Source organism: Sebastes umbrosus, chromosome 9 (assembly GCF_015220745.1).
Source record: "Sebastes umbrosus isolate fSebUmb1 chromosome 9, fSebUmb1.pri, whole genome shotgun sequence".
Lineage (NCBI taxonomy): Eukaryota > Metazoa > Chordata > Actinopteri > Perciformes > Sebastidae > Sebastes > Sebastes umbrosus.
Window position 1 is genome coordinate 4090663 of NC_051277.1, and position 15618 is coordinate 4106280.

General features: G+C 40.5%; 1 protein-coding gene across 3 annotated transcripts in view; it reads right to left on the minus strand.

The window, feature by feature from the left end:
* The window catches only part of drp2 (dystrophin related protein 2), a 105100-nt gene that overhangs the window by 11944 nt on the left and 77538 nt on the right, over positions 1-15618 (minus strand). For all 3 annotated transcript variants that reach the window (XM_037779980.1, XM_037779981.1, XM_037779982.1), the window contains 3 exons: positions 14851-14916; positions 6070-6135; positions 860-1006 (listed from right to left, as the gene is read on the minus strand). In XM_037779980.1, coding sequence (XP_037635908.1) covers positions 860-1006; positions 6070-6135; positions 14851-14916 — 279 coding nt within the window. The remainder of the gene's footprint in view (positions 1-859; positions 1007-6069; positions 6136-14850; positions 14917-15618) is intronic.

Consider the following 15618-nt stretch of genomic DNA (forward strand, 5'->3'; position numbering starts at 1 on the left):
GTATTTATTTTGCATTTGTTTAATCTTTATGGCGTCTGAAACTTTAATGTTTTAGAAACTAGTTTTTAGAAACTAAAACTAGGTAAATGCAGTTAAATGCAGTTCCTGTGAGGGTTTCTGGACAATATCTGTCATTGTTTTGTGTTAATTGATTTCCAATAATAAATATATACATACATTTGCATAAAGCAAACATATTTGTCATCTCCTATGTTGATAAGAGTATAAAAACCTCTCCCTTTAAGGTCCCATATTGTAAAAAGTGAGATTTTCATGTCTTTTATATTATAAAGCAGGTGTGAAAGTATCAAAACGCTCAATATACGGAGAAATACACACAGCCCATATTCAGAAATTGTGCGTTTGAAACAAACTTTTAGGATTTCTGTCCATTTGTGATGTCACAAATATACAATATTTAGACCATTACACTGTTTTAAACGTAAACATACTAAATGTGTCCCAGTTTATTTCCTGTTGCAGTGTATGTGAATGACATCAGCTGACAGGAAGTAAACATGGACCCAAGCTGTTGCCTAGCAACGCAATTCCGTTGAAATGCACTAAAACGGAGCGTTTCTGATAGAAGGTGAATACAGGTATATTCAGACAGACAGTATGAGAAAAATAATGTGTTGTTTGAACATTAAAGTATGTAAACATGTTCTAGTAGAAACCCAAAATACAAGTATGAACCTGAAGATGAGCCCGATATGGGACCTTTAAGGTTCATTTTGAACAGATGAAAAATGTGTAATTAATTAACTATGGAGCATCATGCGATTAATCGCGATTAAACATTTGAATCGATTGACAACTCTACCTAAAACACGTGTTTTTGTGTTCCCTGGATACAGACCTGTTCTCGTTCTCCAGGCGGGCCAGGGTGCATTGGAGCTGCTCCTTGTCCTGGTGCTCCAGGTGGGCCAGCAGCATGTGCTGTCCGCAGGGCGAGTCATGGTCCAGGGCTGGGCTGGAGTGACGCAGGAGGTACTGATCTTCATCCCTGAGTCCCCCACACAGGAGACAGCACACTGAGCCACCAGCAAACAGCCACCAGCAGCACAAAGCAGAGCCAAGGACGGCATGGGGAGAGCAGACGGGGGCCAGAGCAAGGCGAGGCAAGCAGGACGAGGAAAGGTGACGCAATCAAACAAGACCAGACAGAACGGGACAGGAGGGGGACGCTATGACAAAGTGCCAGGTTCACAGTCCAAATATTAAATGTACCCGTCATAAACTTGGCTCACATTAAAAACCACTCACATTTATTAAAAACTGGAAGGTGGATCTTAAGCTTCATCACAATCTATTGCCCAAATAATAATAATAATAAAGGCTTTATTGACGATGGAAACTTAATGATCAGATCTATGAGAGCAGACTTATAGCTGCAAAACTATAAATGCATCTGTGAATGTTTGGCAATTATTTTAATGGAAAAGAAGACAGCTGTTTGGCAATTTATATGTGGTGATAATGCTTTGGGCTACGACGCAAAATGCTTTATTGAGCCAAAGTTAAAAGCAAGTTATAGGCTTTGCATTGTAATGCCAGATTATACATCACAGAGGTATTTATAGGCCTTGTTTAAGCAGACTGGTTGTGTGTAGAGATGGCCGGATCCACCTTCCCTCTTCTACTGTAACATTTATTATTTAGGGGGGTGACTTAACCCTTTGATGCATTGGATGGGTTTTATGAGAAAATATCTCAGCATTTCATATTTTAGATATTCCTGAAAGCTGTCAACCTATTCCAAATTTTTATTTACTTCTTTTACAGACTGATCTTTTACAGTGTGTCAAAAATGACCCAAAGGTATTTCTAATGGACATGGATAGAGATCTTTCTTACTTCACCTCTCACCCACATTATTTCAACACAGGCAGTTTTACATTTGATTTAAAGCGGCAGTAGAGAGTATATATTTGGTGTAACATAATAACCTTTCAGCATATTGTAATTCAAGTGTTCTGAGAGAAAACTAGACTTCTGCTCCTCCTCATGACTCTGTTTTCAGGCTTTAGAAAATCTAGCCTGTGACGGGAGACTTTGACCAATCACAGGTCATTTCATTGAGAGAGCATTCCTATTGGCTGTGCTCCGGTCATGTGACCAGAATTTGGCGTTCCTTCAACAGATTTCACAATGGCGGCGGCGTCACAAACTTTCTAATTTTACAGCTAAACCGTGCACTACAAGATGATTCTGAGAACATCTGAGGAGAGAAATAGGCATTAACATAATATTGATTCATATTTGATCAGTGCTGCCTAGTTTGACCGTTTGGTCGGAGTTCGCGAGTGATTGACAGCCGGCTCTCATAGACGGCAGCTGGACAGCAGACCTCAGATCAGCTCTTACTGCTTGTTTTCCTCCGGTCTGTGAAATCTTGCAGATGCCGTTAGGAGCACCGGAGGACACAGAAGCACATGATTTTTTTCAGGTTACCTCTTTCATCTACTACTGTCATGATATAGTGACCGTTTTTTTTACTTTTTTTAATCATATTAGCTCCAATCTGCCTACTTCAGCTTTAAGTTTTACATCAGTTAGACGACTGTAATTCTTTGTATGTTGTTGTAGACCAGTCGTCTTTTCGTCGTCTGCAGATAGTAGTAAATGCAGCTGCTCGTTTTCTCTGGAAAAAGAAGAAAACGTGATCACATATCTCCAGTTTTGGCCTCCCTCCCTTTTGGCTTCCTGTCCGTTTCCGGATTGATTTTAAGATTTTATTGCTTGTTTTTAAGGTTTGAAATGGGCTGGCAGCACCTCATCTAGCAAAACTACTGCACCTTCATATTCCAGTTAGATCACTGAGGTCGACCAATCAGACAGACTACTAACTAGACTCAGAAACAGAGGCGACCGAGCCTTTGCGGTGGCCGTCGCTAATCTCTGGAACAGTTTACCTTTTCATATTAAAACAGCTCCGACCGTAGAATCATTTAAATCACCTCTTCTCGCTGCCGTCTGTTTATTTTCTGTAGTGCTGCAACTCTTTTACTGCTATTACATGCAAACTCTCACTTCTTTTAAATCAGGGATGAATACTTTTCCTGTTTGCGGCCGCTTTTTATTAAATAATTTCTTACGCTGTAACCTTTATTCCTGTATTTTTTTTATACCTGTCCTATTTTATTTCAGGTTGTTTTTATATTCTATTCTCTTGGAATTTTAATGACTGTTTTACTTGTATTTAAATGTCCTTTCATAATGTGTTTCTTTTACACTTTGTCTCGATGCTGTTGATGTTTTATGTAAAGCGCTTTAATCGCCTTTTTGCTGAAATGTGCTATAGAAATAAACTTACCTTATCTGCTATCATAATCAAATTAACTTTCAACATTTCATCCACAACAAAATTAACTGTCATTGTGGATGAAATATTAATTATTATTAACTAAGTAGCTTTCCTTTATAAGCATTATGAACATAACATTAATTAACATTGATTCTAATATGGATTATTTTTGACACACTTATGGAAGACTGAAGTTTTGCATTGATTTATGCATCTCAGGGTTTGATTTATTTTCATGTCCGTTACCTGGCAATAAGCAAAGAGTGAACTGAGAACAATGCATACAGGTAGAGGGTTGAAGGCTGCACACGCGGGGCAGCAGGATTCAGGACAGAGAAACAGTATGAAGCCTGCCAAACAGCAGCTGGAGGCACAGATAGCACAGCGGCATGTTCAGAGCCGTGCAGCAGGAAACACAGAGAGGCACTGACACACAGAAGGACGGATTCACAGATTAAGAACAACAAGATACGAGGACACGAGGAGCGGAGAACAGCACTGCTACACATGAGGCGTAGAAGTGAAGTGTCATGCATACAAACAAAGCCTCAAGCATCGGACCATAGACGGATAAAACACTATGTACATGCACTGATATACACACATTTTGCTCCATGCAAGCAACACTCTTTACATGCACATGGCAACAAAGACATCGGGAGCTTGAGCGGCGCAGATTTCAGTAATAAAAAGTGTTGCATTGCTGGATAGAAGTGTAGTTTTATCTAAGCCTAAAACTAGCTTTTAATGTGGTGTCAATCAAAGCCTTCTCTCAGAGCACACACACATGTAAGGCACGTCTAGAAAGAAATAATGAGCACACTTCACAAAACACACACACACACACATGAACGTATCCTCATACAACGGTTCCTAAGAAAAACCTTACGAAGGGCTGTCGCAATAACCGCAATATTGACAAGCCAACTGCAAGGGGATGGTAAGCAACCGCCGCCACAACCGCTATGCTCACATTTTTCTTTTTTTCAATTCTTTTCAATATTTAGCACCACATATTTACACGATGCTACAAAGGCCAGCAGCATGACGAGGTGCTGAGCCTCTATTCTGCGCTGAGCGCTTCACGTTTGGTGTTTTTTTTCTGGTCGCTGAGAGTTGAAAAATGTTCAACTTTGGGTAAATGCTGACCTTCTGTGTTCTGTATTTAACAATTAACAAGTATTTAATTTGTTTTAAAACTGTCATCTTTGTCCTTTAAAGAGCAAGCATATACCTAATCATAGCCTAATAATAAAGCTTATTTATATAGCACTAAAATCCAGATAAATTAAGTAATTTGCACCAAAAAAAAAGGCAATGACATCGCACTGTTTAGCCAATCGCTGCAGGGGGAATTCCTTCACCGCAACAGCCCTAATCTTACGAAAAGTTATTCCCCATTTTTCATGCGTTTTCCTACAAATGTCCACAAACACGTGACGCAAGTGTCAATTTTTTCAAGTCTTTTCAAAATAAACTTCTGTCTTCACAGGAAACAACTTGGTTAGGTTTATGCAACAAGCAAGGGGATAATGTACAGCAAGCCGGTCATTGTTGTGAAATAAACCCCGGCAGGGTCTCGCATCGCCCTGAAATGGGGTTTATTTCACAACAATGACCGGCTAGCTGTACATTATCCCGCTTATTACACGGCTACTTACTGAAGAAATCAATAATTTGACACAAAAACGGTCCGCCAGAGTCCGACATCAGAACTGTGGCCACAGCAACGGTCTGTTATACATAGCAACGGTCTGTTATACATAATAATGGTCTATTATACATAGCAACGGTCTGTTATACATAGCAACGGTCTGTTATACATAGCAATGGTCTGTTATACATAGCAACGGTCTGTTATAAAGAAATAACAGACCGTAGAACGCCACGATTGACCAATCGAAGCCACAATAACGTGGATTACATACAAATTGATTTTGTGGGATTTATACTGTAAGAATTACAGTGCTCATTACTTTTCCGTGTATATGAGAACAGCCTGCACACACACACACACACACACACATACACACACACACACACACACACACACACACACACACACACACACACACACACACCTGCAGCCCTAAAAAGACAGTATAACACACAGAGAGCTGCTGGTCATGCAACCTTGACTTTAAAGTGCGATATAAAAAGGAGAACTATCTCAGAGAGGGAGGAAACGGTCGGTAGCCCACACATATGTCAACAAAATAAGACATGGACACACACACACACACGAATACAAGCGTAACCCACTCTGTCCACCTGGCACTTCCCCCAACGAGGCCTCACCTTGTTGGCAGCCTCATTCACATCAAATATCCCCCATTCATCTCACTGCTGTTACCTCGCCACCGCCACCGCCACCGCCACCGCCCCGCCAATCAGCCAGCTTTCTACAAACACACACACCTCTCTCTCTCCACAGCGGGGTTTTGTGTATCTACCCAGAGCCACGTTCTTTAATCACAGCAGGCGTGTGCATGATGAAGGGGGGACCGAGTGCACGGTGCTCGCTGTGGGTCATTTTCATTATGTGGCTGATTATTTATGTCATGTCACCCAGTCTTTCCCTGACAGTCGAACGTAGTACGTGCACAAGCCTGAGCACACACACACACATACATACACACAGAAAACACAGAAACAATCAACGTATCAAGAGGACTGTACACACAGAACACACACACATAATCCCCATGAAAGGCTGCGGTTGTAATGAGGGGGAGGTAGTGTGGGGGTGGCTGCATACTCACAGACTTTCGTCAGGAGACAGGCTGTCCGTGAAGAACGAACAATTCTGGCTTTCCATTTCCGCCAACCTATAGAAAAATATATACACACACACATCAGCATGTGACACACACATGTATACAAACAGGGACACAAAAGAGAAACACAGGAGAGTGGCTGAGTCAGAGGAAAAACGCAGGAAAAAAAGCAACAGATTGATATCATCACACACTGGGGAAATACACGTCCTCAAACACAAGATAAAACAATCAGCACAGTTTAGCTTTTAAGTAGTGCGAATAAGACCCGTGGCCTTTTAGTATTATGGACTGAAACTTGTTCACAAACATTCTGACTGACAAGACTGCAGAGAGGCAGAAATTGTACTTGCCACACAGAGTACGAGCTATAAAAGTGTCCACAAGGAGGGAGGGTAAAATTCTGATGAAATACTGTGCACTGTCGATCAGCATGCAGGCAATAAAAAGGTAAAAATGTGCTGCTCTCTCCAGCACCACGGACAGCAACTCTGTGCGTGTGTGTGTGTGTGTGTGTCTGTGTGTTTGTGTGCGTGTGAGGAAGCAGCCAGTGAGCTGCTGTGTGGCTCTTCAGGACCAAGGACAGCGCCTCTAGTTCTGCATTATGTCCTGCTGACTGTCATTGGACGGCTGCACTGTGCACGCTGCTCTGTAAGCGGTTTCACTGCTATAACACATAAAAAAAGAAAATGCTGCAGTGGGGAAAACGTTTTAAAAAATACATGGTGTTTATATTGTTTTAGGTTTGATGGCATAAATAAGAAAAATCACAGCTTGGAAAAGAAATAAAGAATAAGAGTAGATTTGGGTCGTCCAGTAATCGCAGGGCTGGCGGTTCTTCTCCTGTCCACATTCTACAAGTGTCCTTAAGTAGAGCCCGGCATGATAGCTCGCCGTCGTCGGTGTGAGAGTGTGTGAGGAAAATTGTAAAGCGCTTTACATAAATGAAGTCTATTTGACCAATATGAGAAGGGATGGATGACCTGCAGCATACCAGCTCCCTCTTGAAGGTCTGAGGGCGGCCAAAGGCAATGACACCCATGAGACAAAGATTTAACAAAAAAAACAAAACATGAGCCAAAAGAAGGAAAGGATATAAAAAAGGGGGGTTGGGGACTTCCTGGGCTACACCGAACCCCTTACTATAAATTGATTTAATTTACATTTTTACTTCATTATTAATTTATTTATTTGTTTATATTTTTTCACGTTATTATTATTTTATTATAATAATTATTATTTACTTGTATCCTTCCTTACTACATTTATTTTTATTATTATTATAATTATAATTATCATTATTATTATTATTATTATTAATAATGTAGTTATTGAACTTACTTATCAACATTATTATAACATTTTTGTGATCAGATTTTATTGGTTTTAAGGGTATGCATTGGAAATGATTAACAAAAGTTACATAATTCAAAACAAAACATTAATTGAAAATAATAATAATAATAACACAATTAAAATAATAATATATAAATGAACTACTACTACTACTACTAATATTAATAAATAACCCCCCCCCCAATTTTTAAAAAATAAAATGAATAAATAAATAAAAATAAATAAATATATAAATAATGGTGACTCCCACCCCCAACATTATTATAGTTACCATTTCTTTCTTTCTTTCTCTCTCCTCCTACCCCTTCTCCTCTTTCACCTCCTTCTACTCGGACATACCTGCACCTGCCTCCGGTCACAGTTATTCACATATGAATATGACATTTGTCACCCGTGTGTACTGCGTCACACTGACAAAATAAAAAAAGAAGAGAAATTGGATAAATTCAATATTTAGACTGTGTGTGTTTTGGCTAATTCATATTAAAAAGGATGTTAAGTAAACAAAAGCAGTCACACACTCCACTACTACTCCCGTGTTATTAAATTATTCAGTACAGCCTCTTACACTCTCTTACAGTGAACTTTTCTATATAAGAGTTGGCATCTTAATCAGTTGTTTGCACCTCGCTCATTTGGGTGTGCAGCTGCAGATTTTGGCAACATAACAATAATCTATTAACAAACTAGGACCCAGGGTCACAGTAAAACACTGTTTACAACAATTATTACCAGGGTCTTCTTTGTGTTTGTGTCTCATCCCACTAATTAGTAGTAGCAGCATCAGTAGACATGTTTTAACTCTTGCTTCCTCTTAACTGAAAAAAACCTCTGCATCACTATCACCTCCGCATCCTCCACCTACATGTATTAACCTGACACGCCAGATGGTTTGTTACACAGAACCATCTGAGAAGCAGCCAATAGAAAGAGTTTGGAAAAAGGGCAGGCACTTTAAAAAAATACATGGCTGGTGATTGGATGAACCATCTGTCAATCAAACTTTTGCCGAAGCCAGTCAGGAGAAGAGCGAAAGCATCGCCTTCAGTGCCGTTCTTTGCTCTTCTTTCTAAGAATAAACACTCTCCAGTTCTGATATAACTGATGCTATTGCAGCTACGCTAACCTCTTCAGGAGCTGCCGTTGTTGTTTAGAAAGAACAGACGCCTCTCCGTGTCGTTACACACATTTAAGCCACACTCGTAGCAGCTAATAGCTCCTCAAAGGACGCTGATCTGGCTTGACGGACACAAACACATTACTTGAAGGCTGATGAGAAGGATTTTCGTGTGATATGTGATCCCGCGATTCTCCTGTGACCTTGTGACATCGCAAGAATCCATCTGCTGTACAAGATAAGGCTAATATAGCAATAATCTCTTGACATACAGTCACAGTAAAACACTGTTTACAACAGTTATTATTAGTGTTTTCTTTGCGTTTGTGTCACTTACCACTAAATCATTGCAAAAGCACGCCTCAGTAGTCGTGTATTAACACTATTTTCTCGCTTGCTCTTGACTGAAAAACCTTTGCTCACCATCACTATCATCTTTGCATCCTCCACCTACGTACATTTAACTTAAACCTGAATGCACAAGGTCACCCGTTCTCTGTTGTAGGAAGATATGATCTAAAGTAGACGCAGGTTGGGTGAAAGTGGGCACACCACGAAGTTAATCCATCACAAACTGCTGCAGTCCTCTGATTATCATGTTAATGATATGTAACAGTGTTATACGATCAAAGGGTAGGTTTCTCCTTCAAGTAAGGTAATTAACCAACACAGAGAACCAGCCCAATGATGCAAATGTGCAAGAAACCTTGTGGTAGCCCACATACATACATGCATACATACATACACATGTGCTACATGAAAGCAGTCTTAAAGCTACACTGCAGCATATCCCGGTACACACAATGCGCTCAATGCTGCATCATGTTTCGCAGAATGTTGTCAGCTGAAGGAGTGAGGGACGGGAAGAGGAGGAGGGGTGAGTGATGTAGAGTCTGTCAGGGACATCGAGTCCGATGACACCATAACAGTGAGAATTTCAGGATTTATCCGCGTCCCGTTTCAGGAGGCCCGGCCCTGTGAACTTGACCGCCCGTAATTCAACCCGCGACACTGTTCATCAGAAAGCCTCCACAAACCTGGAGCCTCAGTCAGGGACAACAGCAAATGAGAGAGGGCAGAGAGTAATAGGAAATAGTAATGTGTGTGTGTGCGTGTGTGTGTAGGTGTTTTGTGCATACATGTGTGTTTAAGCCTCCTGCAGGAATGTAAATGAGTGTGAGAGGAAATGAGAAACGGAGGAGAGAGTGAGCGAGGGTAAGAAATCCTAACAGAGTTCTAAGAGGTTTTTTATTATCTTCCTCTCATCCATCCTCTATAAGATGTCGAAGCAGCGCTGATGATGAAAGGAATGAACTCTACTCCTGCATCGATACGGGGGGAGGGGGAGATACAGAGAGGAAGAGACAGAGGCTGTCTCAGTGTTTGACATGCTGGCAAATCAGGCTTTCCTAACCCGCGAACATCAAATACTTTATCTCCCCGGAGATGACTGGAGACGACGTTATTACCATGGATTAACACGCCGTTATTGGCTGAAGGGCACTTTGACACACCGACACGCCGACTCCTGCACACACCTGTCCAATAATATGACAGAATTTCAGACACCGACCTGCCAATAATGACATCCAGTGTTTTTGATATCGCCTCGACTTTTCATTAGTGTTCAAAGTGAGAGTTACGATTAAAACGGGAAATGAATTCAAAATTAGAAATTAGAGACAGACAGGCTACTCTGTCTGCTCTTATTACGACGGCGCTCCTTATCACGATGGAACAAGCGGAGCAAATGCATTAATTTTTAGCCAGTATAATGTATTTATGGCACGCTGGACCAAAGTAATACTTATCAATGAGCTACACATAGAAGGGGGACAAAATAATAATCAAAACACAGCACAATATACACAGTAAATGCATTTTGAATAAAAGTGCATTTATGCCTCTCGTTCACTGACACACTAACGGCAGCAGATTGGCCGAACCATCCAGAGCCGTGTTGACATGTTGGAACCAGGAATTGGACCACTAACACTGTGATTACTGGCTACTGCCCCCAAAATGATTAAAGGGCTATTACACTGAATTGTACAGATGTTTGTGTTATTGTGTAAAGAATCTATACAGTGGAAACCGCTTATAGTGATCAAGGTTACAGTGATCAACCGCTTATAACAGCGGTCAGCAACCTGCGTCTCTTTAGCTCCTCTCCAGAGGCTCCCTGTGGATTTTTAAAAATGGAAATGAATAACTGTTTTTTAGTTTACATTTTCATTTTTATTTATCATTGTTGTAGGTCTATGGTACGACGGTACGATGGAGTATTAGGGCCACATTGAGGAAAAAATTAATCTGAGATTTCGAGAATAAAGTCATTATATTATAAAGTAGTAATTTACGTGTTATTTTCTTTTTTTCTCGTAAAGTTCTGACTTTATTCTCGCAATATTACGACCTTTTTTCTCATAATATTATGACTTTATTCTGTAAATCTCAGATGTTTTTTCCCTCAATGTGGCCCTAATACTCCGTCGTACATTGTCTCTTTGGCCCTCACTGCATTAGACTTATATACTATATACTTAGACTATAAACTGTGTTACCTTCATCACAATGATCAAATGTTTTGCGGCTCCAGACAGATTTTTTTTCTTTTTTTTTTGCCTAAAATGGCTCTGTTTGATAGTAAAGGTCGCTGACCCCTGACTTATATGGATCAAAAAGCTTGGGACAGAATCATTTCTATATAAATGTTGTTTAAATAATCAAGTCGTCCCCTTACAGTGCTTATTTTGAGTCTTTTCAAACAGGACAATATATGGAAAAACATTTTTAAAAATAAGTTAGACTAACAATTTTTTTTTTTTTTTTTTTACTTTACTCCCCTTGATGCTTTACGTCAAGGACCGTCTGTTTTCCAGCTAGATACCTGAGGCTGATGCTGCGTGCACATTGACATCATGATGGGAAAAGGAAAGTCATTTTCTCTGAATGATAAACGAATGCACACACGGGGGAAAGCACCTGTGGTTGAAGCCGCCCTCGTCAAGTGGATTGATATAATGCTTGGTCATGTAATGCCCCCAAAGTGAAACTCTGCACATCCTCAATTGGCTCTGCGGCACCGGTGGCCGCATGCAGACGAACGGACGGCACCAGCCTCCCTCCATGCCGCTCACCGGGTGAGCGAGCAAGCGAGAAGCTCCGGCAAAGGTGCACCATTCATCTGCATGTGTGTCAGTGTCTCAGTGTCACAGAGCCGGCCAAAAACAGCAACGTCTCACCCTTTGGTGAGGGAAAAGGCAGAAGAAGTGGCAGCGAGCCAGTAAATAGCGAAGCTCTCTGTTTCATTACTTTGTATTCATGTAATAAATATACAAATGTTAATTATTGTAGCAATATGCAGCACAATGGTGCCACTTTATTTTACCCCCCTCTATTCAGTAAATAGCTGTGAGCAAAGTTTTGTGAATGCATCTGTAACTCCTCCTCTGAAACATCCATAACTGGTGTCAATGAATGCTTCATAACACAGTTTAACCGAGCTGCAATCATGTGTAAAGATATATAAGTAGACGTGTGAACACAAGCAGGTTTAAATAATAAGTCTGGTGATATTCTATATTTTCTTTACCGTCAACAAATAATAAGTGTTGTCCAGCAAAGCCTGATCCAGCTTCTACATGCATCTGTGTGCTACAGAGCTCCGTTGTTGTCCACAAGTATAAAAAACACACCAATGATCCTGACATGTGTATTCATCTTTTCGAGTTAATCCAACAAACACAATCCAGCTGCCAAAAATACTCGCTGGCGCACCAGATCGGTGGCTGAAAACAAAATCACTATTTCCTTCTGTTTGAGTAACATTTTGCTAAAAGCGACAGCGCCGGCTGCTACATGCCCCGGAAATAATGAAAGTGTGGATTCACGACCTGGTTTTAAAGATTTAGTGGTAAAGAATGGACTCGAGGCCGACAGCCTCAGACAGATTGGTCTCTCGCAGACAAAACAACAAAAACATATAGAATATCTCCATCCTTATACTTTAAAACGGTTTATAAATGTGCAAAGAAGACATATATCATATATAACAATGTTATATTATTAACCATTCATTATGTGTTTCTACACCAGTAACAGATGCTTCATATGAGCAGCGAGTCGTAAATACACTTTAACCGTCCTTATATCTGCTTAAAACTACAATGTGTTTTAAACCATTTATTAATTGATTATATAGTGCTTATAAAAGATCAATATGGGGTGTTTTGGGACACTATTTGAAAGCACAGCCCAGTGATCTTACAGTAGGTTATTGTCACAAATAAAGACCCTTATAGTGCAATCACATGGAATCAGGCAGACGGACAACAACTCCTGGACGTCACAGGAAAAATAACAGACGATATGTTGCTATTGTGATGGAATGAAATATATCAAATAAAATGATTTAATGTCTACTATTCAATGCACTTATTCTAGTAATGCATGTAGTTATTAAATGCAGCTTTCTCTTAATATTATAGTGGAAACGTAAACAATTTTCTCCGGTGTGAGGGAGCTACGCTACATACGGTTGTAAATTCCTGTCGCAGAGTACGGCAATTTTAATTTTGGACGGCACATTGCCGGTATTCTATTAAGGCCTCACCTAAATTTTTTTTAAACGTATATTTATTGATTTTATATATTTAAGACATTGTACATACAACACAGAACCTTCTCCCAAATTGAACATATGGCAGTGTATAAAAATAATAAAAAAAATCACTTGAAAGTAAATAGTTAAGCATGAAGTTAAAAAGGACTTATATTTACAATGAAAATATCATGAAGTAAATCAATAAAATAAAAATCAATAAATAATATAAAAATAAATAAATGTATGAATAAATAAATAAATAAATAAATAAATAAGATAAATAAGATAAATAAGATAAATAAGATAAATTAAATTAAGAATATGGTCATAAACATAAAACAAAGCACACATTCCTCACAATAGATGAGTCATATTTACTCTAGCTTCATTTTTCTTCACCTAATTCCACCGTCCTGCTCTCGCCCACTAAAATGATATCCGGTTTGCCGTCGGCCTGATTCCATGTGAATGCAGCATTACTGATTCATTCTTATGCAGAGCACAGCTGGTTTGGAAACAAAGATGGCTTCCTGACATGCAAAAAGATGAGAGGCTTGCTGTGTAAAGTTGCTAAGAGACTGTATAGATACAGTGGACACTTCTAAAAAAAAACTATATTTAGCTGCAGGAGTTTTTCTGGTGTTTTTCTCAGCAGGTTAAAAAGGAAGGCAACGTGTCTCATTCTGACTAAAATACACCACGTTTCCATTTCTGTTCCTTTTTTGTTCATTTTGAAGGCTGTTGGCAGCGACAGTTTTATGCTGGTGAACATTTTTCTGAGTGACTCAAAAGTTGTTTGAACTAAACTGTTCTGTAATTAGGAAACAAACGAGTAAATGTAAAAGGATTTAACAGGAAATATATTAAAGAATGGAGAAGAAGAGAAAGGGATAGAGGAGAGAGAGAGCATGAGAGACAATAGAAGAGAGGGATCAAAGATGAGACTAAAAAAAGGAATAAAAAGAGAACAGGAGGAGGAAAAGGGAGAAAAAGGGGAGCGATAAGAGGGGTAAAGAGGACGATTGTGTCTGCTCTCTTGTTGCTGTGTGTTCCCTCTGTTTGGCAAAGTCTAAAGCAATTGTGTGTAAAAGCCTCAGGGAAGTAATACACAATGGCACACTCACACACACACACACAGTACCACACACACACTGCAGGCTCAGTGTGTGTGTGTGTGTGTGTGTGTCTGCGTCACTGTGGGAGAGTCCAGTGCTGTGCCCCTGTTTATAACCTGTCAGACAGACACTAATCCACACCAACAGCTCCCAGGTGACCAATGGGCTCGCTGCCCTCGCAAGTGACGAGCCGCTAGGCGCGTTGAATCCCTCTGACCTCCACACACACACATACACACACACAACCACACACTCTGCTTGTGTGTGCCAGCCAGCATGTGTTCGTGTGGAGAGTAAGAGGGAATGAAACTGCCGGGCAGGAGGAGGCTACAGCCTGGCTGGAGAGCACACCGAGCACAACGCAGCCAAATCAATACTTCAATCAGTGTGTGGCAAAGACTAAAGGGGGTGAGGGAGGCCGAGAAGACGGGGGGAGGAAGAAGAAGAGGTGGATGCTGGGGTGGAGTGGATATAAAGAAGACGAAGAAGAAGAAAGGTTGATTTGGAGAGAGCAGAGTGAGATACTTCGTGGCAGTGATTTGATGTATAGCACAGCGCGGCGGGCCACGTACCTGCTGGCGTAATGTTCAATCCTGCTGTGTGTGTCTGCGTGGGGCAGCTTCGGCGAGGAGCACGGCCTGGGAACAACACAAGCCAACGTTAATACCTCAACAAGGCTTTTCTAACACTCTCACTCCAAGTGTTATAGTTGAAAAAAAACACCTCACACATATTGCTATAATCCAGAAAAAAAAAGTTATATTTGTGAACCTCGTTGCAAGCAAAGAGAAACGACTTGTTACATAGCGGAGGAAAATAATTCATGCAAGTGCTGCATTTAAAGCTGCAGTATAGGCAGTATATATATTTGGCATCATTGGGCAAACATTCCATAATAACCTTTCAGCATATTATAATTCAAGTGTTCTGAGAGATAACTAGACTTCTGCTCCTCCTCATGGCTCTGTTTTCAGGCTTTAGAACATCTAACCCGTGACGGGAGACTTTGACCAATCACAGGTCATTTCATTGAGAGAGCGTTCCTATTGGCTGTGCTCCGGTCATGTGACCGGAACTTGGCGTTCCTTCACCACATTTCACAACTTTCTCATTTTACAGCTAAACCGTGCACTACAAGATGATTCTGAAAACATCTGAGGAGAGAAATAGGCATTAATGTAACATAATATTCAGCGCTGCCTAGTTTGACCGTTTGGTCGGAGTTCGCGAGTGATTGACAGCCGGCTCTCATAGACGGCAGCTGGACAGCAGACCTCAGATCAGCTCTTACTGCTTGTTTTCCTCCGGTCTGTGAAATCTTGCAGACGAGCTTTGTGTCG